Raw genomic sequence first — 21,270 nt, forward strand, 5'->3', positions numbered from 1 at the left:
AGGCTGACGTCACCACCCCCTCCCCTTCCCAATCCGTCGTATGCTAAAAAAATGTCAAAAAATAATAAAATTTGATTAAAACATTTAATAAAGCTCTAAAAAATGTTTATTTTGTTTTTATCAATAGATATTTATTTTTTTTTAAATTATGCTAAGATCCTTAGGTCTATTATCTTGCAGAATTAAAGTTCTTCCTGTATCCAATTCCAGAATCAAATATTCGTAGTCATATTTGCCACTCTCACTCTATTTATAAATACCCAGAATTCAATTAACTTAATTTTAAATTTAATTTTAAAAAAACCCCATACCTTTCTGACTTCTAAATGAACAGTACCCCTGCCCCTTGTTCCTTGAACGTAGAACTTCATTCTCATATGAGAAACACCATTTTTAAGAAACTCCAAATGACTAATTAAGTAATTAATAATCATGATTAAGTTAAGTTATAAAGCCAAATTTATTTCTTTATTTAAAAAAAAAGATCTTCCACCTAACGTGTCTCCTTCGACCTCTGGAGCTAAGCTCTCCAAAACCTTTTATGGGAGGTCCAAGGGAGTTAATGACACTTTCATCTTCTCTGACCTTTTCCAAAGCGGAACTATAGATTGAATTAGGGCTTTCACTTGAAAATAATTCTCTGAATATGGCGTAAAACATCATCCCTGTAATGCCAACTCCAGCAATGATTATCCCCAAATAGGATGCATCTTTGGTAGTTTGTTTCACTTAAAGTTCAGAGTTCAAAGATTAAAGATGTTTAATTTAATTTAAGATAAAACAAATACTTACCTTTTTCTCCTATTGTCAATGGTCCAACTGCTGTATCTTTCACATTAGAAACAGTTAAATTTTGCGATTCTTGTTGCCGTTTCTGCGATATTACCGCTGTATTTGAGAAACACCTAAATTTTTTGTAATTCACGTTGTTTACTACAACATTGTTTACGTTAACTCCTTGGACAAAATGGCTAAGCCTTGTCGGAAAATTTGAACTTCTGTGATAGTTACAAAAGCGAGCTACTGACATATTCCCAAATTATTATTTTAACCTGAAATTGGAAACTTTAAATTATCTGATGAATTAAATTTAATTCCAATTAATTTTAAACTAAATTAAATTAAATTATATCATAATTCCGAGTAGACGTATGGATGCTGAAGGAGTGAAGTAAACATAAGCAGACACCCAAAAGCATGAAATTCAATTCTGTTCAGATCATTGTATGGAACCAAACCTACCTGGGACCTTGGCGGGAAACTGAAATATTAAATCCTCACGTGGTTTAGAGTACAAAATGCAACAGAACTTTAGTTTGGCATAACAACCTGAAATTATATACAATGATGTAATTTTATTGCCCGGAGAGCAACAATTTCCACTAATAATAATGTAATTATATATAATAACAATGAAAATATCATTATTTGTAATTTTTTTTAGACTATTTATATCAATATGGCACAAATCGAGAAATTACGGTGGGTTCGATAAAATTAACGTCTACCCGACATATGATAGGATAATTAAAAGAATTACTATATTATATATATATTTAAAATTAGCTTCCTATCCATTAGGCTTAGACTATATTAATGAGATTAGTAATTCCAACAGTAACAGGTCGAGTGGGTAAGGATGAGGTTAACAAACATGTAGCACCAAATGAATCTTATGGAGGTAGAGGTGGACAATCATTCACCTAAAATTCAGCAGTTTTCTATAGAAATTAGTTTAAACAGATTTCCCCATTGTGGTTCAATGATGTCCAGTCAAACTCTTAAGTTTTCTTTTTTTCGTTTTTGTTTTTGGCGGGTTGGGGGAGAATGTATTGTTTGAGATAAGCTCGAAATATTACATGTGTCCATTTAGTTGGTTCTAATCTCACGTAGGATGCGTTTTCCGAACAAAAAGATATTCGCTAAACTGTTGACCTTCGACCCCTCCGCCGTTACTGGCCGCTATCCTAAACCCAGCGTTCAAGAGACGACCTATGCTTTGAAGAGAACTAACTTTACAATAACCATTCAATGGAAACCTTCAAGAAAAAGGGAGGGTTACGTTAGTTTTAAGTCTAAATAGATGGTAACGTTCGTTCACATACCTGAGAACGTGTTTGGAATCTTGTTGGTTCCAAGCCACACCACTTCTTGCATCCATCAGGGGTTGGCTAATTTCGGGGAAGACTTCTTCTACCAAAGCTCTTTCCCCACTTATAACTATACGTTCGCCTAATTCCGGGCTGACGTGTAACGCCAAACATTCGAATTCGCGTCCGTTCCCGTTAGGGTCCGCGCGATTTCGATCCTGGTCTTGATTATTTTGGTGTTCCCGTCCTGATAAGTCGCTATCCGTGTCCGCGTCATCCTAAAATAGAATCGGACATAGTTTACGCTTAACTCAAACAGAATATGACGCAACTTTCGGACATACCTCGTCGACATTGCCTCGTCTCATGGGTATCGTAGCCGAAGACGAACCAATTGCTCGTCGTTTGCAGTTTCCCGTAGATCTGTGTCCACTTTTAACCCCAACACGGTTCTTCATCATGTCCCGTTTTCTCCTGGCTAACAAGATGACCTCTAATTGTCTAAGCATATCGGCGATACCGTAAAATTTCGCTTCCTCCCATAGTATTTCCAATTCTGGAAACTCTTCCGGAATTGCCACGATTCCCGTTCTCAAGAAGTTTAGAACGTGACGGAACATTTTGCCATCTCTGTCGATGAAATAGTGTTGCTTTAAACTGTCCAGGACAATAGGAATGCTTCCATTAAACATGCGCGCCAATCTCGACTCTGGATGTCTGTGGACATTGGAAGATCTTAGAAAATGTTTGATGGTTTTACCTAGTTAATTTTCCCACTCACTTAGTCAATGTTTCCAAAGACGACGTATAAATGGTCCCGCCAACGTCAATATGAACGGGAGCTGTATACCTTGATGCCGCGGCCACACACGGAATACCAGATATCTTATGATGCGAAGACTGACCGCCTCCTCCACCGCTAGCGGAAGTGACTGGCGAAGGGTTAAGAGAAGAGGAAGTCGGTACCCCGGCCGGTGACGATGACGCGCTTCCGGTCGAATGGGCCGCCATAACGGCGATATGATTACTGTTACTATTAACGTACGAGAGCGGAGACTCCGGACGCATCAGGGGCTTGTGATCTTGACTTAACCATGAACGCTCCGCTAAGCTGGCACAGAAAGGAAGAAGAAAGAAAACGGGTTGGGGAAAAATCAGTACATCTCCTATCTCTAATTTTCTAAAAGGAATTAAAGCCTCAAGGCCTCTTCGATAAAGAATCACGATTAAAAATCTAAATATAGCTGTGGGTATCTTAATTTTTGGGTCCGACGTCGTCGCCCGCCTACCAGTCGGGGTGTAAGGGAGAGGGGCCAATAAAAACCGCAAAATTGTTCCTAAGGCGCGTTTGTTTACCTCTCTCCTCTCTCTTTCAGATAGCGCGGATACAAGATACCTTCCCAGTAGTGACTAGTCTAGCTTCGTCATATAAAAATACCTAAAGGTATTCCGCTACTACTTCGACATTTGGGGGACTCTGAGCTATTTCGACCCAAAACTAAGGGTACCCGGGTCTCTCATTCCAAAGCTGTAGGAGTGTTGATGGTGTAAAGGATCTAAGATACGGGCCCCGAGGGCGTTGCCATGACGACGGTGTTCGCGCTTTGGGGCGCTACAAAAGTTTTAGCGCCAAATCCCTCGTGGCGTTCTGGAAGAGAAGAGGAACGCGAGTAATAACGCGCGTAGAGATGGTCCTTCCAAAGACAGGGTCCTGCCAAAGAGGACGTATATATAGTAGGAATGTATGGGCTTTAACTCCGAGGTCGCCCTTTCCAACAAGGCCCCAAGGCTAACAAGAGGGCAGTTCATACCAACCACATTGAAAATGATATGGTTATAGTTTCAATTGCCTATGATGTGATGACTCCGATGAATGAGTTGGAATTGAACACTGATTATAGCAACTAGGAGTCACAGTGACCCAATGAGTTAACGTCAAAGCAACCCCCAAACGGGTAAATTTTAAAGTGACTATCAGCGTTAAAAAGAGTCATACTTTATCTGGCCCACTTTTGGTCTGTGGTGCCCAACAGCTTAGTGGCCTATAGAAGAAGCGAAAACGTTTTCGAGGAAGGGGTTCTAGGGCCAACAGTCCCTTGAGAACCCTGGGAAACTCTGGGAATTCGACCTCTTCAAGAGGATTACATTAGCTCTTAAACCTATGACCTTCCAAGATAAACCCATATAAATATTCCGTAGGAATTTTAACTTCTATGGTATTTTGCCATTGTTTAGCTTGACCTTTGGCCACACAAGGGTTCAAAGGACATAAACAATAATAATTCTTGTGGTTCTTGCTATTTCTGGAGCAAAATCTGTGGTACGAACGCGACATCTTGAGCTTTTCCCCAAATTCCGCGGTGACGGGTGCATCTCTAAGGGCCCTGGGGCTATCACGTGACTAGCACACGCCGCGTCTGATTCCCAGCCTCGGGCCACGAATAGTCCTGGAAGCGGAGGACCCTAGCTACCATACCAGTCCATTCGCCTTACACCCTCTCTCCCATCCCCGCTCTCTTTCTCGTCTGAGGCCCCCTGCCGGGCTTGGATAGAACTTTTCGTAAAGAGAAGCCAGCTTCGTCTATGCCCTAAGGACCCGTTTCTTTTCAAGCCCTGACTGAGACTTGACTTTGGCTCTTCTAGCAAGAATTCCTACCTCCGGGATAAGAATTAGTTTGCATTCTTAAATATATATCAGAAATAACTTTTTCATTTCGAAGGTACTACCTACATCCCCCCTCTTGTATTAAACCCCCCTTGACAAAAACTCTCCCAGAATCCCTTCAAACCATCTCGGTGAACTATTTTTTCATATATACTCGTTTTAAACATTCTTTAAGTTTTTTTATAAAGAAGAAAATAAGTTATTTAAAGTTTATATATAAATTGGAATTTTTATGACGAAAAACTAGATAGAGTCTTCACTATCAGCTTTTAATAAACTTTAAAAAATGGCGTTGTTTCGTTATTTTACAAGGAAACAATTTATTTGTTTACGTCAGTGATCATATTGTAACAGATTTATCATAACACTAATTAACTGTAAAACCACGTAATGATCATATTATAACGGTCGGATATTCGAAAATGGAAAACCACTACTCTACAATTATATCGTAAAATTGTTCATATGAAAACCCAATTCGGTGATTCTAATACAAAATGTTCATGGAAAACCCCGAATTTTATGATTTTTTTCATCCAAAATTCTCATAGGAAAACAATAACTATAATATAACGTCAAATATGGTCTCAGATTTCCGTAACCAAAACTGCTTCCCCACGTACGATTTAGGAACCAACCACCGAACTTATCACGGAAAAACAACTTTCCTTCATTTAATGAAACAGTAAACAAATGAGATATTTTTTCTTACCTGGCTATATTGAATCGTCCCGCGTAGGTGGATGACTGTTCGTTGGCTGGACTGACAGAAGCGCTGGCTGGACGTGATCCGGAAACGGAGGATAACGTCAAACTGGCCGGCGATAATTCGGCCGCGGATCCTCTGGCGGATGTGGCCATCTGAATGAGACACGGAGAGAGATGCCTCTTCTTCTCTTCTCTCCTCGGAGCAGTCCCACCAGCTCTCTCCTACGGATGGATCTCTTTCCTCTCCTAGTCCTGGAGCGGAGCTGCTCCCAAAATTCTCCAATCCCGAACTGTTAGTTTTGAAACGTTTGGCGACGACGCGGAGCTCGTGTCGGCAGCGCGTGCTTGAGGTTCTAGCCTTCCAACGAAGTTGCGCGTGGCAAGCGGGCTCTCTCCTCCGTACACGCACAAGAGTCCCGGATCGCTCCGGGCCATCTTTTCTCCAGCGCTGGGCGTTCCGCCTTCCAACCGATTTTTTTATCTAACTATTTCTCCTAGACGAGCTTAGGGCAAAAGTTGTCCCGGGGCGTTTTAAGCTTTTTCATTTCTAAAGCTTTCTCGTAACATTTTTTATTTATACCTAAAGATTTTTTTATCCGCGGCGGTATTTAAATAAGCAGCTGCGGCAAGGCTGCACCCATACCTCGCGTTTGCTTATACGTTTTTCCGAGTCTTTAGACCTCCCGGACATAAAATTAGCTAACGGCCAGATATTTTTCGCTTAGTAATTAGGCTATGCCCAACGGCATACTTTAACGTTCGCACTGAACGATTTAAATTGATTAAAACCACAAATACTAAATTCTCCCCCACTTTTTAAAAAAAAAAAAAAAAATACGCGAAAAACTAGTCGGTCACGCGTAATCGAGAGTCAAGTCTCGCGCCCTTTTTCCGTCTCCTTCATTGGCTGAAAGTTCCCGCGTTTTTTCCTCTCTCTCTCTCTCTAGGAATTCGAGAGATTAGGCTTAACCGTTAAAACTTTTCCAAAACATAATCGGGTTTAACCCGATTTTGGTAAAGATCTAATTAAGGCATTCCGATGAAAAATTAGTTAGATAAGCTTAATTTTGAAAGTGCGAACGCTAGTTTTCTACTTAGTTTAAAGAAAAAAGGTGCCCCGGAGGGTGGAGGTGTTGGTGGAAGAATTCGAATCAAAAAGGGGGTAAAAGGAATAGAATTTAGCACGAGGGTAAAAGTAGAGACGCAGAATGCCCTCGGGGAAGTCGGTGTTTGCAATGAGGGGATGAAAAATATAGAAGGAAAAGAGGGGGGAGATAAAATGGCGCGTGCAAACGAACAATTTGAGGCCCCGGGCAAATTTTATTTCTGAAGTTTTCTAGGATCTACGCAACTCGAAAATTTTGCCCAGAAAAAAAGTAAAAATTTTATATAAAAAAAGGCCCCTTGGACTAGCTAGAAAAGTCTCGCATATATTATAGCTCTTTCCATCCAATATCGAACTTTTTTCTAGAGGCGTAATACGCCCGGGGATATTTCCAGCTTCAATATACTAAACCCATCCTCCCACAATACAAAACGTCCAGGACTTCGGTTCGTAGAAGGTCCCGAGGGCGTCTAAACATTATTGACCGGCTCTCAAGCGGCCATGTTATCAAAATTAGATGTAATAACAATAATTGCGAGCTATCCTTGACTTATTTACCATAATCCAACTAAAACACCCATAAACCAAACTAACAGTGCCAGTTTTATCTAAATTCCAAGAACCTAATAATTTGTAAAATTTGGGAATATTAATAAAATAATTCATATTATAGCTCATTCATCCGAATTGTAAAATAGGTCTATCGTCTATATACATCTATTTAAAATTTTATCGAATTTTAAGGGTGATTACTGGTTGGTTAGAGCCAAAACCTTTTCGACACCTTTTCCTTCGTCTGGTTCTAATCTAAAACAAAAGACGGGCTAGCCTAACTCTTTCGGAAATAAAACTTTTTCCCCCTCAAAAAGTTTGTAACCCCAGGATCTAAAATTCTCGTCCGCCTACGCCGGGGCTGCTTATATCGAAGAAAAGGCAAAAGGCGTTTTGGAGAAACGCGCCCAGTTATAAAAGTAGGGAGGGTAGGTTAGGTAGGTTGATAGAAAAGGGATGAAAATTTTTCCCGAATCGAGATGAGCCCCAGGGTGATCTAACTCGTTTCTATGGAAACCAGCGGCCTCAAACATAAATGGCCCGGAGGCTGGAGCCCGCCGAATACGGACGGCGCTCAGGGAATTTTGGCGCAATTTCACAGGAAAAAGGCGCTAAACGTTAAGCCTAATTCCATACCGAACATACTTGATTTTTGAGTTTAGATTATTATATTGGATATATATATTTCCAACTCCAATGGGGATATACTGGGACTTTTCGATATCCATACATACACTTTTAGTGGCGATATTCGCTAATTGAATCACGGAATATTTACCAGAATACCGAATAATATTACCTGTATTGAATATTTAAATATGAGATGGTGAAACTTGAAATCATGCTGAAAGTTTGTAGACGCGAAAGTTCATAACAGCATACATGATCTCATCTACCAAGAACACTTATAATAATAATAATAATAAGAACCTTCAAAGATGGTATTGGACCGTCCGTAGGTCTCGGGTTGGTTTTTTTTCCTGCCCCATCCCAAGATTCCCAACTAATGGGAATACAAGGCCCTTTTCCAAGGGTTCAAAGGTTATCCGAATGCATATTTTTCTCTGCATTGTTTTGACACTAGTTAGTGGATGTTTTTGTGGTAGGTCATCCGTGTAGAGACCTTGGACCTTGTATCCCTTTTAAGAATATTAGGCTTAAACAATACTCTGATGGAATTGCCTATTAAGATCCTAAAAAAGCGTTTCATCTTCCCTTTGTTTTGCCAAAAAGTCGACATATACTATCAGCAGCCATGGGAACTGTTATAAAATAACGTTCATATTTTATTGGTTTTTTTTGTATAGTATCATCATATGTAACAAATTAAGGTTTTGCGGAAAGCAGCTAGAAGTTCATCATGGGAGGTATAATATTTTTAGTTCATATATCTAGATAATTCTACACCTTTTATGTAAATTTGATTATTTCCATGTAATAGATTAAAAAAAAAACTTTTGTTAATAATATTATAGATCCAAATATTTGGGGGTATTTACACTACGAACAATATTCTACGTTTATATTAATGAGTTTCAAAGTAAATGAAGCGTAATTAACTAATTATTAGGCCTAAATATTTACATAGAAGCCACGTTATGGTTTGTAATTTCATAATTATAATGGACGGTTCGAAGTTTTCGTACTTATTCGATGTTTGGACGCGGCGACACAAAGTTATTTCTTTAATTATAATTAATTAATTAATTTAAACTCGGGATTAATTTATGACGCCACTACAATTAAAGACATTTCGTGATATCTACATCTACGCGTTTTGTTCGGTGTGACGTACGTTTGATAGAATTGTAAATGAGAGCGATATATTTAACTAGTAAATTAATAAAGGCGCCAGTTCAATGTCACCTGACACGAAACATAGATGAGTTAGCAATTTTTTAGTAATTATCTTGTAGTACTTGAGAGTTGAGAGTGAAAGGGGAACGTTCAAAATGGCGACGGATTGACAATAAATACCGTACAAAAAGTGTCACGTGGTTTACAACATGACAAATATACATGTATATATAAAATATAGCCAGTTAAGCCTTGGTTTTTAAGCTCGAAGCTCATTAGTTTATAAAAAACGCTAAGCCTAATTTCGTCCGTAGTTTCTCGCTAAAGAAAGTCTTCCGTCGTTTTCCTGGCTCGCGCCGAGTCGGAAACCAAAATGGATGACAGTCGAGCCCTACGTCCTGATCCGTCCATGGAACACCTGGCTCCAATGTGAACGCTGAGAGACGTGGGTCCCGTAGTAGCCAAGGGGATGCCCGTTTTGTCGCGTAACCTAGCTACAGAGACGGCGTCCGTATGAGCCTTGCAACAACAGTACCGTATCAAAAGCATGAAAGCCTTGCGGAACGAGGAATGAGTTACGCAATAAACTAAGGGCCAAACGCAAGCGTAGGCTTGTCCCAAACATATCAAATGCCAGAAAGAATGTTCCATGGCTCGCGCACTTCCAAAGGTGCATAAAAAGACAATCGGTGACCAGAAAACCAGATACAGAACGAAAGCCAGGGTATTGGTTCTGGATAACCCGCGCTGTTGGGCTTGTTCCCGACCTTCACGCGCACCGCGATTCTCTTTCCGTCTGCGACCAGTTGCCAAGGCCCCTAAGAAAGCGAATGACGCTAAGCCTAACGGGAAAACCGGGCCTAAAAGCGTCCAGGGGTCCATATTGTCGTACTTTTTCAAACAAGGGTCCGGACCCGTGGTTCCCATCGCGATGCAAGCTACGCCGAGGATACCCATAACCCAAGCGCAGACGCAAAAAGTAGTTAGGGCTAAGGGACGACAACAAACCCCGTAAAGGTCGCTGTCATCGCGTCTAGTTCTTAGAAAGTTCTCGGCCGCGATGCAAAGAAAATTCAAAATTGAGGTCAGGAAACACCATAAAGCCCCGCAGCATTGAGCGTAGCACAGGAAAGTCGAACTGGATTCGTCCAATTGACTTCCACTGGCCCCTGTTAAGCAAAGTTTTTGATAATTCGGGTCTTAACCAAGGGTTATTCGACAAAACAATACCTGAAAGTATGGTTACCACTGACGCGGGAAACAAAATGGCGGTAATAAACAAATTGGTTAAGCCTTGACTAGCCAAAAAGGCATTTCCTCTTCTACATAAAGCGGGTTGTACCAACAACGAACTGACCAATAAAATATTGGCAGTTGTCCCTTCGGTAGCCAAGAGAGCGTAAAAAATCAAGGACGGCACCGCATCTTGGGAACTACGTTTCGTAGCGCGACGAGTCGTGTAGGTCAAACGATCACCTTCGTTATCCAACCCTGATCTAATCTCTGTCGCGCTGGAATTGAGCAAGTAGGAGACCACGTCAGTTGGCCAAATTACGTCACTAGCTTCCGTCGAATCAAGCGGTACCTCGATGTTAGCGTCGGTAAAGTTCAAGTTAGGCTAAAAGTACAAAATGAAAAAGAACATTAATGGAAAACTGACATATTACGAAACTGTTACGAAACTATAACAGATCCAAAATAGACAATGTCACTTAGGGCATAAAGTACCTGTAAGGAAATGTTTGCCGACATATTTTGGGTACTAGAAAACGGAACCCGAAAGCGCGCAAACATTAAAACATGTCGTCGTGGAAAGTAGGTTAGATATAAAAATCGAAAGTGTTCGATACCGCCGCCATGTCTTTAAACTTAGTAATAATTCAGCTAGGAAGGTGGAATTGACGGCTGTCATAAAACCTTCAAGATGTCTTCAAAATTCGGTAGACGACTTTTTAAAAGGGAGAATGAAGTCTGGTATAAATAACATTTCGAGACAGGGTAAAACCTTGGGAGGAAATATACGAGATGGAGTCATTTTAGCAATAAAGCTATATAGTTGTAACAAGAAGTGATATCTAGTTTATTAGGGAGAAGATATAAATTCGCCACATTTCTACCTTTATCTCCAGTCGAAACGTAGGTCCGGAGTTAATCCCCGCCTCTAAATTACAACCAGCATCTCATTGGTTCTTGAAACTCACGTCAGCGCGACGCGAATGAGGAAAATTACGTGTTTTCCGACTGAGGAGAGGCGAAATAGCCCGGCCTCCTTTTACGCTCCCCCCTTGTATTTTGAAAAGGGGACTGGGACTATGGCGCGCGAATACCTAGGCATCTTATACCTTCTCCCTAATAAACTAGATATCACTTCTTGGTTGTAATCTAGATTTAAGCTTAGCGAGTTTAAACCTATAGATTGCAAACCATCTTGACTCCAATATCCCTTTAAATTTCCTGGGTCCATTTACATCAATAAACTATCGGATAAAGAAAAAAAAATTATATTTTCCCTACAGAAAACCCTGCAAGTTTTCTCTAAGATAATGGAGCTTTGTCCTTCATATCCATAATATCCAAGAGACTGAAGTCTCCACCCCTTTATTCCCCCCCCCCCTCACAACGCGAGAGCTATCAAGCATCTATTAATAGTTTATAGTTCAAATCGAACTCTGACTTTTCTCCCGATCTATACAGGGTGTTTGTGAAAGGTCCATCAATAATGAAAGGGCGTATTTATTGGGCCATTTTGAGTCGAAAATGTTCTATGACATTTTTCCGTTCGGGCCACTGTTTTCAAGTTATGATTGGAGTAATTTACGGATGACCCCTTAAATTTAATTAAGAAATTGAAAGACAGCGCTAATTTAATGAAGGGGTCATCCCTAAAATATTCAAATCATAACTCGAAAACCGTGGCTCGGACGGCAAAATGTCATAGAACATTTTCGACTCAAAATGGCCCAATAAATACGCCCTTTCATTATTGATGGACTTTTCACAAACACCCTGTATATTTTGTTTCAAAAGTTATTATCGTCAAAAGTAGATGCTAAACGTCTCCAATCACCCTTTTATCTCTAATCCCGGCCTTCTATTTCACTAGTTCTATTTGGTTGGACGCTCGTTTAAGCGACGTCCCTGAGTTTATAAAGTTTGTTTGCACCTAGATAAGGGCGCCATATGAAAAGGAGCTGCCAAACAGCCATTGATTTAGTGTGAAAGGAGAGAATAGCACCTCAGAGAGGAGAGGTCGGCGAGACCTATTCCTTTTTCAATTTCAACCCCGCTACCCAAAGGGAAGATGGCACGGAAACACGCGATGTGGGTGAAATTTCGCTTCTCCAACGTAATGAGTTGTATAAATGAGGTTTACCAAACGTCAATAAAACCTTGAAATACTATTTTAATCCATTTTGGAGTCCCAAGTCCCAACTTTTCAAGTCATTGTTTCTGTATACCTAAGCCTAATTGCAGTTGCTAAGCCTACTTATGATTTAAATAGTTAAAAAATCCCAAACTATCGTCGCTAGGCGTTGCGTCATATTTTAAACCGTTTTTAAGCCTAATTCTAATTCATTTTAAGCCTAAAGGAAAAAAGAAAGACCAACACTTTATACAACTTCTTTTCAAACGATTTCCTAAGCCTAATCATCATTAAGCCTATAATTTTCATTCGTAAACTATTTTTCTAAGTCTAACGCCACACTTTCATACCAAAGAATTGCGTATTAATTTCACTTAAGCCTAACTCTAACTTAGAAACAAATCAGGGAGTCAAGTAGCAATTAAAGTTTCCCATAATTTCACTCTCCCTTAGAAACCATAGAGTCCTTAATAAAAGGGGTCCAAGCGCTTATTACATTCTTCCCTAGAGAGTTTCCCCATCACAAAGCTGCCAGAATCTGACTCCATCCCTCTCATTCCATCCCATCCTCCAGCCAATATGATGCGGAGAAGTTTGGTATATATTTTGAGCAGATTTCAATGAAGAAGCTACCAAAGGTGCATTGCTGGAAAACGGGCGTAGAAAAAAATACACGCGCCCTTAATCTTCGGAAAAGATCAGGAAAGCGGGAAGGAAGATGCTTCCACTCTAGGGAGGAAGCTCCTGACGTTTTTTTTTTTTTTTACATATATTGGTTGGTGACCATTCAAAACGCCATCTATCAACTCAGCCCTTCTCTCTAGTACGTACACAATTTTAGATTAGGAAAAGCCGCGTAGGGAGAAGCTGTCAGGAAAGTAAAAACAGGACAGGAAAAATTCCTTTTAGACAAAGAATAAGAAACGGGGACAATTCTCTGACACCCTAAAATAATATTCAAATTTAAAAAATCTAAAGAAATTGCGGAGGATGAAGTTGTTAAGCCTAAATTTAAACCTATTAAATTTAGGCCTAAAAACAGTTTTACCACGCGTTTAGTAAAATCAAGAAGCGATATCTAGTTTACTAGGGAGAAGGTATAAATTCGCCACATTTCTAGCTTCATCTCTAGTCCTAACGTAGGTCCGGAGTTAATCCCCGTCTCTAAATTACAACAAGCATCTTATTGGTTCTTGAAAACTCACGTCAGCGCGACGCGAATGACGAAAATTACAGTCATATTTTCCGACTGAGGAGAGGCGAAATAGCCCGGCCTCCTTTTACGTCCCCCCTTGTATTTTGAAAGGGAGACTGGGACTATGGCGCGCGAATACTTAGGCATCCCTAATAAACTAGATATCGCTTCTTGGTAAAATAAAAAGATACTTTTTCAAATATTTAATAGATTCTTCTGAATAATTAAAAAGAAAAATAGCGTCCTGATATCACTAATTAGTCTATGAAAGCGCGTGCCGGAGATTGGTAACCATGGCAACGTCAAGTGTGTTGATCTCTCTCTCCTCTCTCCTGTCTCTCTCTCTCTCTCTCTCTCTCTACGGCTTCTCTTTCCCGCTCTTTTGACGATACAGAAAAGGCTTAGAATTTTCCTCGTTTCTGCTTTTATTCTATTGCCTCTCGACTTGATATAGGCATCCGGAGCACGGAGAGTTTTTCAACCTTAACCGAATTTCTTTTTTCTCTTTTTTTATAGCTAAGAATAAAAAACAGATTACGGGGTCCAGTTGCTTGCTTCTCTTACATAGAGCTAGAGAGAGAGAGAGAGAGAGGGGTTACTTGGTTTAATAGAAAAATACACGATATGTCTTTCACGTTTTATGGGATAGGTTAAGATTCAAGCTTCGAGAGCACGGAGTTCAAAATGGATTATGTTTTATAGCAGAAGTTGACTAATTTCCGAAGTTATTCCTCACCTGATAAGGAATACAACCTAATGACACAAGTTTATTAGATACTAAATATGTATTGCAAAGCTAAACGACGTCAGAGCGTTACTAACAGACAGATAAAGTCTAGTCTTTCTTATTATAATTGAGCACTTTCCTCCGCTATATTTCAGAGCGAGTTTTATTTGAACTTCAATTTAATATAATTCTGATTCAATTACCAATTTTACGGGGGGATTTTAACAATTTACGATTTAGTAAATTTGACATTAAAATTGTAAAGAGCATACAGTGATACAATGTCAAGTAAGCACACTCGAATCGTAAATGGGTTCCTTATGTCAATTATATTATTTCAAATTTAAAAATATTTGAAATAAGATTATATTCCCATATATAGTTTTGATTGGCGTAAAACACGCAACCTTAAACCGTTAAAAATAAACATTTAAAATTGTTTTTTAAACTATATATCATCATTATTTTGATATATAGTAGGCAATAGTAGGCATTTTTCTAAAATAAAAAATATAAAATAAAAAATTAAAAATTAAAATCTTGTTTTTACATTTATATAAAATATCTCTCCATTATATTTGGTTCCGGTATATTTTGAAAGACTTAAGCTATAAGTAACCCATAACGTCAAAGTATCAGGATATACTGTATGGTTTGTTTACTAGGATTAAACAAAACTCCGGTGCCTATCTTCAAAAACATCGTTAAAAACCTTCCAGGGCGATAAAGCCGTATAGTTCGTTTGCATAACCTGCCCTTGGATTTTTCTCGCAATAAATGTATACCCTTACACTTATCTACTAAATAACTTTTAAGGTTCAATAATAACCATAAAAGTTAACTTTAGAGATTGATCGAAAAACGTTCCTTCATTTCCAGTTAAAAAGACTAGCAGACGGCAACGTGACCCCCATTAAGGCTAACCTTAGCTATGAATACAATGCGGGTCAAGTTGCCCTTGTAAGAATTAAGCGTTCCTTCATTTCTAGTTAAATAAGACTAGAAGACAGTAACGTGACCCCCATTAAACCTAACCTAAGCTATGAATACAACAACGGGGGTCAGGTTGCCTTTGTAACCCAAGACTAGTTAAGCCTAATTTGAAAATGAATTAAAAAACCACAACCACCTCTGACAAATTTTCTCGCGACAAACTTGAAGGATTTTCTTAGGTTTAGAGATACGCTAGACGTTTGAGTACGCGTTTGATCGTCCAGCCTTCAATTTCGCAAGAACGTATAGGCCTAAATATTAAGCCTAATTTGAAAATTATTAAAAAACCGCCTCTGATAAATTTTCTCGCGCCAAACTTGAAGGATCTTCTTACGTTTAGAGATACGCTAGACGTTTGCGTACGCGTTTGATCATCCCGCCTTCAATTTCGCAAGAACGTATAGGCCTAAATCTTAAGCCTAATTTGAAAATGAATTAAAAAACCGCCTCTGACAAATTTTCTCGCGTCAAATTTGAAGGATCTTCTTGCGTACAGAGAGATACGCTAGACGTTTGCGTACGCGTTTGTTCGCCCGCCTTCAATTTCGCAAGAACGACTAGGCCAAAAACTTAAGCCTAATTTGAAAAATGAATGAATTTTAAACCACCCGTGATTATTTTATTTTCCTCCCTTGAAAGATCATTACGTTTTCGTACACATTTTCAGGCCAATTTCTAAAACTCATAATAGGCCCGTTACGCAATTTAATAATTGAAAAAATTCTCTACTCAGAAGAAGAAACCCTGAAGAAACGAATCGCGTAATACCAAGTCTCCATGTCATTAAATAATCTAAAATTTAAATATATTGGCATCAGGGACTTTTTAAACAGACAGGCTTATTATAAAAATTACAATTCTAAGAAATAAATAGCGATACTCGGAAATTTACAGAAAAACCCACGAAATTGAGGACATCCTAAAAAACACTTAAAAAATTTGAAAGATACCCATAGACTCAAGACAGACGTAGTACCATCCGGAATTTGCAAAAATGAAACCAAGCTAAATTAAAACTTATATAGTTTTTACCCTAAAGTAAATTTCGCTTGAAAATGTTACGTCACGGGCTTCTGAACTGGGCCAAAGGCATTTTTTAAGAACGGGTTTTCCCAGCATTCCGTTTTTTTCCCACCTTCTGTCTTGTCTTATGTAAATTAAAACGTTGTTTTCCCGTAACTATAGGGGGGGGGATGATTTTTGGAGGGTTTTTTGGGTGGAAGGGTAAGGGGGAGGGGGAGGGAACAGGAACTTATAATACCAACCGTATTCCGCTGTTCAGTGACATTAAAAGCCAAAACCTCCATAGAACTATACACCGCAAGGAATTGTACATTACCAGCAAAAGCAGTGGCAAAAGTAACTTTGTCAATTACTAGGTAAGTGCTATAGTAATTTGCATGCATAGATTGTTCCCTAAAACGTTCTAAAGACTATTAAGTCGTATACGGTTAATGGGATAAAATTAACCGCCCTTTTTATGATTATGGAGGAAGGACGTATTAACTTATAATTTTATTCTGAGCTTTTCGCTATGTAAATTTTTCTTCTTTTTTATAATTGTTCAATTGGAACATAGTAATGTTAGGTTTTAAGTAATTACTAGTTAACGTGGACTGCGTTTAAAGACTTAAGCCGTATTTACACGCATTATTTTTGGAAATCGAGCAAAAAATTAACTGTTTCTTCTCTCTAGAGAGAAGCGTGTAAAGAGAGCTTGATTATATTTCCGGAAAAATAGATTGTTCAACTTAAATAATTCATAACTTCCTTAATTTTTGTCCAATTTCGAAATCGTTCGTCTTAAATTGTAGTTTTAATTACGCTGCTTTAATCATATCGTAATTAGCCAAAGTATAATATCTCCAAGATGAAATTAAAAAGAATGTCTAAAGCGAAGTCATTTTAATAACTTCGCGAATGAAGGGATGTCAAACTAACTGAAAGGCCGTCGGGTCAAATTTAACCCGAGTACTGCAAATTTTATGATTTATATTATAGTGACGCGGAAAGGTAGATAAGACTCCCGAGCTAGAACGATCTGTCAAAACGTACGTGGCCGGTATTGCAACATCCATTTAATAGTCGTTAGGGAACGAAAGAGAGAAAGATATATCTCCTAGTTCATTCAATCGTATCAAACAAGACAAAATCTAAGTCTTTAACCCGAAAAAACGCGGGAAAGGTGGGTAAAGGGTCAAAGTTCGGTAGAAAAAGTTATAAGAAAAGTTTCTTTATTACCTGCAGAGTGTAATCAACTGTCAGAGATTCCATTGGCCAACGGACGCGCGCGGAGTTTTTGCGAAGACCGCCGACCAAAATGTCCTCTCAATCGGCGACCCCGGCTGCACGCTGCTGCACCGAACTTCACCGATGTTCTTGGCTGTTGCTCTTGCTGGCAATCGTCTGCTTCAGAGCCGTTACCTTGGCAACAGGTAGGCACGGAGATTTTACCAGAGTAACCGGAGTAACCCGACAGCCAAGGCAAAAAAGGGCGGGAAACCAGCGAAATATAGGAGAAAAAAAATATATTAGGAAAAAGGGGGACGTCATTAAATTTCCCGCGAAACCTACAGAAACAAGGAAAAAGGCGGGAATTCGGCGCGCTAATTTGCTGAAAGCCGAAAAAAACCCTATTTAAGAAGAGGAGGGAGTTTGATTGGCATTATTGTTTAATTTGGGAAGTTGGGTCGCGTCTTAATAATTGAGAAAGTGCTCAGCCTAATCTTCATCCCATTTAGGCTTGTTAGCAAAGAGCTCCATCAATTTATTCTATAGCAAAATATCATTTCCTAATTAAAAGTATGAAGGGCTTCAAATCAAATTAACTAAGCCTAAATTCTCTCATTAGGCTTAACAAAAAATATATCTATTTTAAGGATAAATAGCTAAGGAGATTAAAGATAAACCTTGAAATATAACACTGAAAATCTCTTTAAAAATCAAAATTTAACACTATGTCCAACTCCTCTCGTTAGGCTTAAGAAAAATTAGGCCTAAATAGCAATTTAAGACTCCCAAAGTAGAAGATTAAAGAGAAACCTTCAAAATCTCCTCCACCTCTTTGCCCCTTAAAAAAATTAAAGCGGCTTCTCCCTGAACACCGGAGTGCAGCGGTTGGAACACTTCTACAGGCGCCATGCTAAAAATATAGAAGAGAGAGAGAAACTTTAAGAGAGATTATAAACCGAGACTTCTTTTCCTGCCCGGATGAGCCTAGTTTTGCGGGTGATCCCTTAATATATCTAAGGATTTGTAGAAGTATAAGATAGAAAAAGTTTTTCATAGTGCAAGGCCCTAGCTTCACTCTAGTCCCTAAGGTTAATCCCTAAGGCATACCTGAAAGGTCTAGGCCTATATAGACATATGGTATACAGCTGGAGAGGTCTGTTTTTGCGATAAGTTATCGGATTGCCAAAGACCCAAAGCCTTTTCGTGACTCTATCCTATCCTAACTCTCTCTCTCTCTCTCGACTTTTGGTGCACTCAACTCTTTTCAAAAGTGGTTCCCATTCAGGTTTTTTTTTTTTTGAATAGTGCACCATGGTCATGTTACTCATCGTAAACCCCGCCTAATGTTAAAGAAATTGAAGTACTTTTCTGTTATTTAATTTATTTTTGGTTCGGGGGTAATATTTATGCTAAGACTATAGTTTTAATCAATTTAATGCATTGTTTTTAAGCCTTGGTAGTAAAGCTATGCATGATTAACGTACGTTTGATTGATCCGAATCTTAGCGTCATTTCTTTGTTTATTTATGCGTAAAACGCTATTGTGTCATGATAATAAAAACCGAAAAACACGACCTAATCAAAAGCGTATCTATGGAAACACATTGAAACTTAGAAACTAGAATAAACCGCTTAGTGGTTACTTGTTAGGTCAACGGATATTAGATCAAAAAATTGAAAATTCAATTATACAGAAAAGGAATAATTCAACTTGAACTACATTTATTCCGTTCTATTTAATAGCTACTGTCTCATTTGAATCTAGAAATATATCTTTGCTAGGTCTAACGCCAGGTGTTGTTTTTTATTTCTTGGTACATTCAGGTGCGACAATCGTTATGGCACCACAGTCTACGACGAGTACCGAGTCGGAATCTAAGGCTACGAGTACAACCACAACAAAAGCGCCGGAATTAAGGTCCCAGATGGACAACATCCCATTAATGCCACGCAATGAACCGCCCTGTTTGCAAGCCGGGGGTATTTGCGTCAATAACGGAACTTGCCCGGATGGTTTCGTGGCCAATGTAACGCACGCTTTCTACCTTGACGATGACCTGGGACTCGAAGAAAGGTTAATCAACCCCGATGAGGATTTGTGCCCAGATCAAGCCAAAGAAGGGGTGCAATGTTGTTATAGAGGTACACTTTTTTTTTAAATTTGAGGGACCTTATGACCTCATTCTTTTCAAAAGTCGGGGAGGGGTAAATAGGGTCTGGTGTGTTGACCACCTAACCCTACCCCCTTGGCAAAGGGCCGATTATCTTAATGGGGATTTGAAGGCAGTTCAAAATTTGGAGGTAAAACAAACGTGACAGCACTGTCCAACTTGTTTGTTAACTTAACTTAAATCGCACCACTTTTCACTAAATTCTGAACTTTATATTCCCTTTAAGAACTGACTTAGTCATTCATAAGTTAAATCCGAAAGTATATGCTATGATAAACTAGATATTTCATAGAGTAAACAATAAATGTATCAAAACCCTGGTTATTTCAAATAAGGTCTAAAGTGTGGAATGACCCTAAAAATCTTATACGTAATTCAATTCAAATCTGACCATAACATTTGAATAAGAGCTAGTGGATTAATTCTAAAGCAAACCTACCGCACGAGAAACCATAAAATTCCTAACTGTAATCCCTCCAAGCGTTATTATCGCTGCAACCATAAGTTTATAAGATATGTTCCATAAGTATTAGACTTCCTATACTTCGTAATGCTAGAGACTTACAGTTCGAGAACGACAAGGGAGATACACTCGGTTAATTTTGCAGGACTTCAACTTAAAATTTAGTCTGTACTAAGCCTTTGACACCGCCTCACCAGGCGTCTCTTTACCTCGAATCTATGACCTACCTCACTCACTCCATGACAAGCTCCAGTTTGTAACCAGTGACAAACTTATGGAACATATCTTATGAACCCGAGCTATTTTTAAATAAGGAACCTTCGATCAATTGAAGTTCAGACTAAACCAAAATGTTTTGCATATCTAAATTTAAACCGTATACAATTTGCTCTTGCCCTTTTGACAGTTTCAGTATCGGAAAAGCGGTGTTCGGCTCACGGAGGAGAGTGTCGTAGCCCGGAAGCGTGTGGAAGAGCTCCCCGGCAACTCGGAGCCAATTGTCCCAAAGAAGGAACCATCTGTTGCATCCTGATATTTTAAATATCAACCTCATTCCATTCTTATTCATTCCACAAAAAGCCCACCAACCCAGCGGTTCTTTCCCTAGAACTTGTTTATATTTTATTTTTTTGACATAATTCTATGTATTTATTGCGAATAAATTACCCATAATAAAACCTATATAAATTAATAATCGAATTTAAAGGAAGTGTATTATTCCCGGTGTGTTTGTATATTCAAAACATCCGGGTTCATTTATTTTAAAATAGTACTCACTCACAATGACGGAATATTTGCTTAAAATTAATTCAATTGAACGGGTCAGTCCAGTCTCATATTTAACCCTAAATCGAGCCTAATTTAAAGTTCGTTATAATGTAAGAGTTCAATGAATGAATATAACCCTAAATAGTTAAGAGTTCAAATTAGGCTTAACATTTTGTATTGGAATTTTAACTTATTAAGCCTAAAAATAGGTTTAGCACAGTTCGTGATGTAAGAGTTCAACGATCGAACTTAACCGTAAACAGTTAAAGAGTTCAAATTAGGCTTAAAGTTTTGTATTAGAAATTTAAATTATTAATCCTAAAATTAGGCTTAGCACAGTTGTAAAAATGATGGAAAAATAGGCTTAACGTTAAGCAAAGGAATTATATTCTACCAATGGTTTCGGGATCGGGTTGCAATTCTAATTTGCATAAAACGGT

The 21,270-nt window shown here is 38.7% G+C and overlaps 4 protein-coding genes across 5 annotated transcripts; 1 reads left to right on the forward strand and 3 right to left on the reverse strand.

Annotated features, from left to right (window-relative positions):
• Nucleotides 1–65: 65 nt before the first annotated feature.
• LOC149651539 (mitochondrial import inner membrane translocase subunit Tim21) lies at nucleotides 66–1,189 on the reverse strand. The gene is made up of 4 exons (XM_089848499.1): nucleotides 793–1,189; nucleotides 494–728; nucleotides 312–411; nucleotides 66–246 (listed from the first exon to the last, which is right to left on the reverse strand). The coding sequence occupies exons 1-4, from the start codon at nucleotides 1,028–1,030 to the stop codon at nucleotides 142–144; spliced, it is 678 nt and encodes a 225-aa protein (XP_089704625.1). The 5' UTR covers nucleotides 1,031–1,189; the 3' UTR covers nucleotides 66–141.
• Nucleotides 1,190–1,310: 121 nt separating this feature from the next.
• On the reverse strand, nucleotides 1,311–5,943 carry twz (BTB/POZ domain-containing protein twz). Of its 2 annotated transcripts, none has more exons than XM_089848494.1 (5): nucleotides 5,468–5,943; nucleotides 2,872–3,201; nucleotides 2,435–2,807; nucleotides 2,106–2,368; nucleotides 1,311–2,039 (listed from the first exon to the last, which is right to left on the reverse strand). In XM_089848494.1, the coding sequence occupies exons 1-5, from the start codon at nucleotides 5,614–5,616 to the stop codon at nucleotides 1,886–1,888; spliced, it is 1,269 nt and encodes a 422-aa protein (XP_089704620.1). In that variant the 5' UTR covers nucleotides 5,617–5,943; the 3' UTR covers nucleotides 1,311–1,885. The 2 variants fall into 2 exon arrangements, with proteins under 2 accessions (XP_089704620.1, XP_089704621.1); XM_089848495.1 differs by lacking the exon at nucleotides 5,468–5,943 and adding an exon at nucleotides 3,447–3,804.
• Nucleotides 5,944–8,382: 2,439 nt separating this feature from the next.
• On the reverse strand, nucleotides 8,383–17,578 carry LOC149651541 (uncharacterized). The gene is made up of 3 exons (XM_089848497.1): nucleotides 17,438–17,578; nucleotides 10,148–10,535; nucleotides 8,383–10,086 (listed from the first exon to the last, which is right to left on the reverse strand). Exons 1-3 carry the CDS (start codon nucleotides 17,468–17,470, stop codon nucleotides 9,239–9,241), a joined length of 1,269 nt encoding a protein of 422 aa, XP_089704623.1. The 5' UTR covers nucleotides 17,471–17,578; the 3' UTR covers nucleotides 8,383–9,238.
• On the forward strand, nucleotides 17,511–20,761 carry LOC149651542 (uncharacterized). The gene is made up of 3 exons (XM_089848501.1): nucleotides 17,511–17,631; nucleotides 19,253–19,570; nucleotides 20,469–20,761. The coding sequence occupies exons 1-3, from the start codon at nucleotides 17,517–17,519 to the stop codon at nucleotides 20,600–20,602; spliced, it is 567 nt and encodes a 188-aa protein (XP_089704627.1). The 5' UTR covers nucleotides 17,511–17,516; the 3' UTR covers nucleotides 20,603–20,761.
• The last annotated feature ends 509 nt before the right edge of the window (nucleotides 20,762–21,270 follow it).

Source organism: Phalangium opilio, unplaced genomic scaffold (assembly GCF_054372755.1).
Source record: "Phalangium opilio isolate 3A_F unplaced genomic scaffold, DU_Popi_V2 ptg000082l_1, whole genome shotgun sequence".
In the NCBI taxonomy this organism is placed as follows: domain Eukaryota; kingdom Metazoa; phylum Arthropoda; class Arachnida; order Opiliones; family Phalangiidae; genus Phalangium; species Phalangium opilio.

Coding starts and splice junctions, on each gene's coding strand:
- LOC149651539 (XM_089848499.1), bottom strand. CDS start 1,030: ATGTCAGTAGCTCGCTTTTGTAACTATCACAGAAGTTCAAATTTTCCG. Junction 729..792: donor ATTGACAATAGGAGAAAAAG/GTAAGTATTTGT, acceptor CTGAACTTTAAG/TGAAACAAACTACCAAAGAT. Junction 247..311: donor TTCATTTAGAAGTCAGAAAG/GTATGGGGTTTT, acceptor ATTTATAAATAG/AGTGAGAGTGGCAAATATGA.
- twz (XM_089848494.1), bottom strand. CDS start 5,616: ATGGCCACATCCGCCAGAGGATCCGCGGCCGAATTATCGCCGGCCAGT. Junction 2,808..2,871: donor TCTTTGGAAACATTGACTAA/GTGAGTGGGAAA, acceptor CAATGTCCACAG/ACATCCAGAGTCGAGATTGG. Junction 2,040..2,105: donor GATTCCAAACACGTTCTCAG/GTATGTGAACGA, acceptor TTTTTCTTGAAG/GTTTCCATTGAATGGTTATT.
- LOC149651541 (XM_089848497.1), bottom strand. CDS start 17,470: ATGGAATCTCTGACAGTTGATTACACTCTGCAG. Junction 10,536..17,437: donor CAGTTGATTACACTCTGCAG/GTAATAAAGAAA, acceptor TTGTACTTTTAG/CCTAACTTGAACTTTACCGA. Junction 10,087..10,147: donor AGTGGTAACCATACTTTCAG/GTATTGTTTTGT, acceptor TTTGCTTAACAG/GGGCCAGTGGAAGTCAATTG.
- LOC149651542 (XM_089848501.1), top strand. CDS start 17,517: ATGTCCTCTCAATCGGCGACCCCGGCTGCACGCTGCTGCACCGAACTT. Junction 17,632..19,252: donor AGCCGTTACCTTGGCAACAG/GTAGGCACGGAG, acceptor TGGTACATTCAG/GTGCGACAATCGTTATGGCA. Junction 19,571..20,468: donor GGTGCAATGTTGTTATAGAG/GTACACTTTTTT, acceptor CCCTTTTGACAG/TTTCAGTATCGGAAAAGCGG.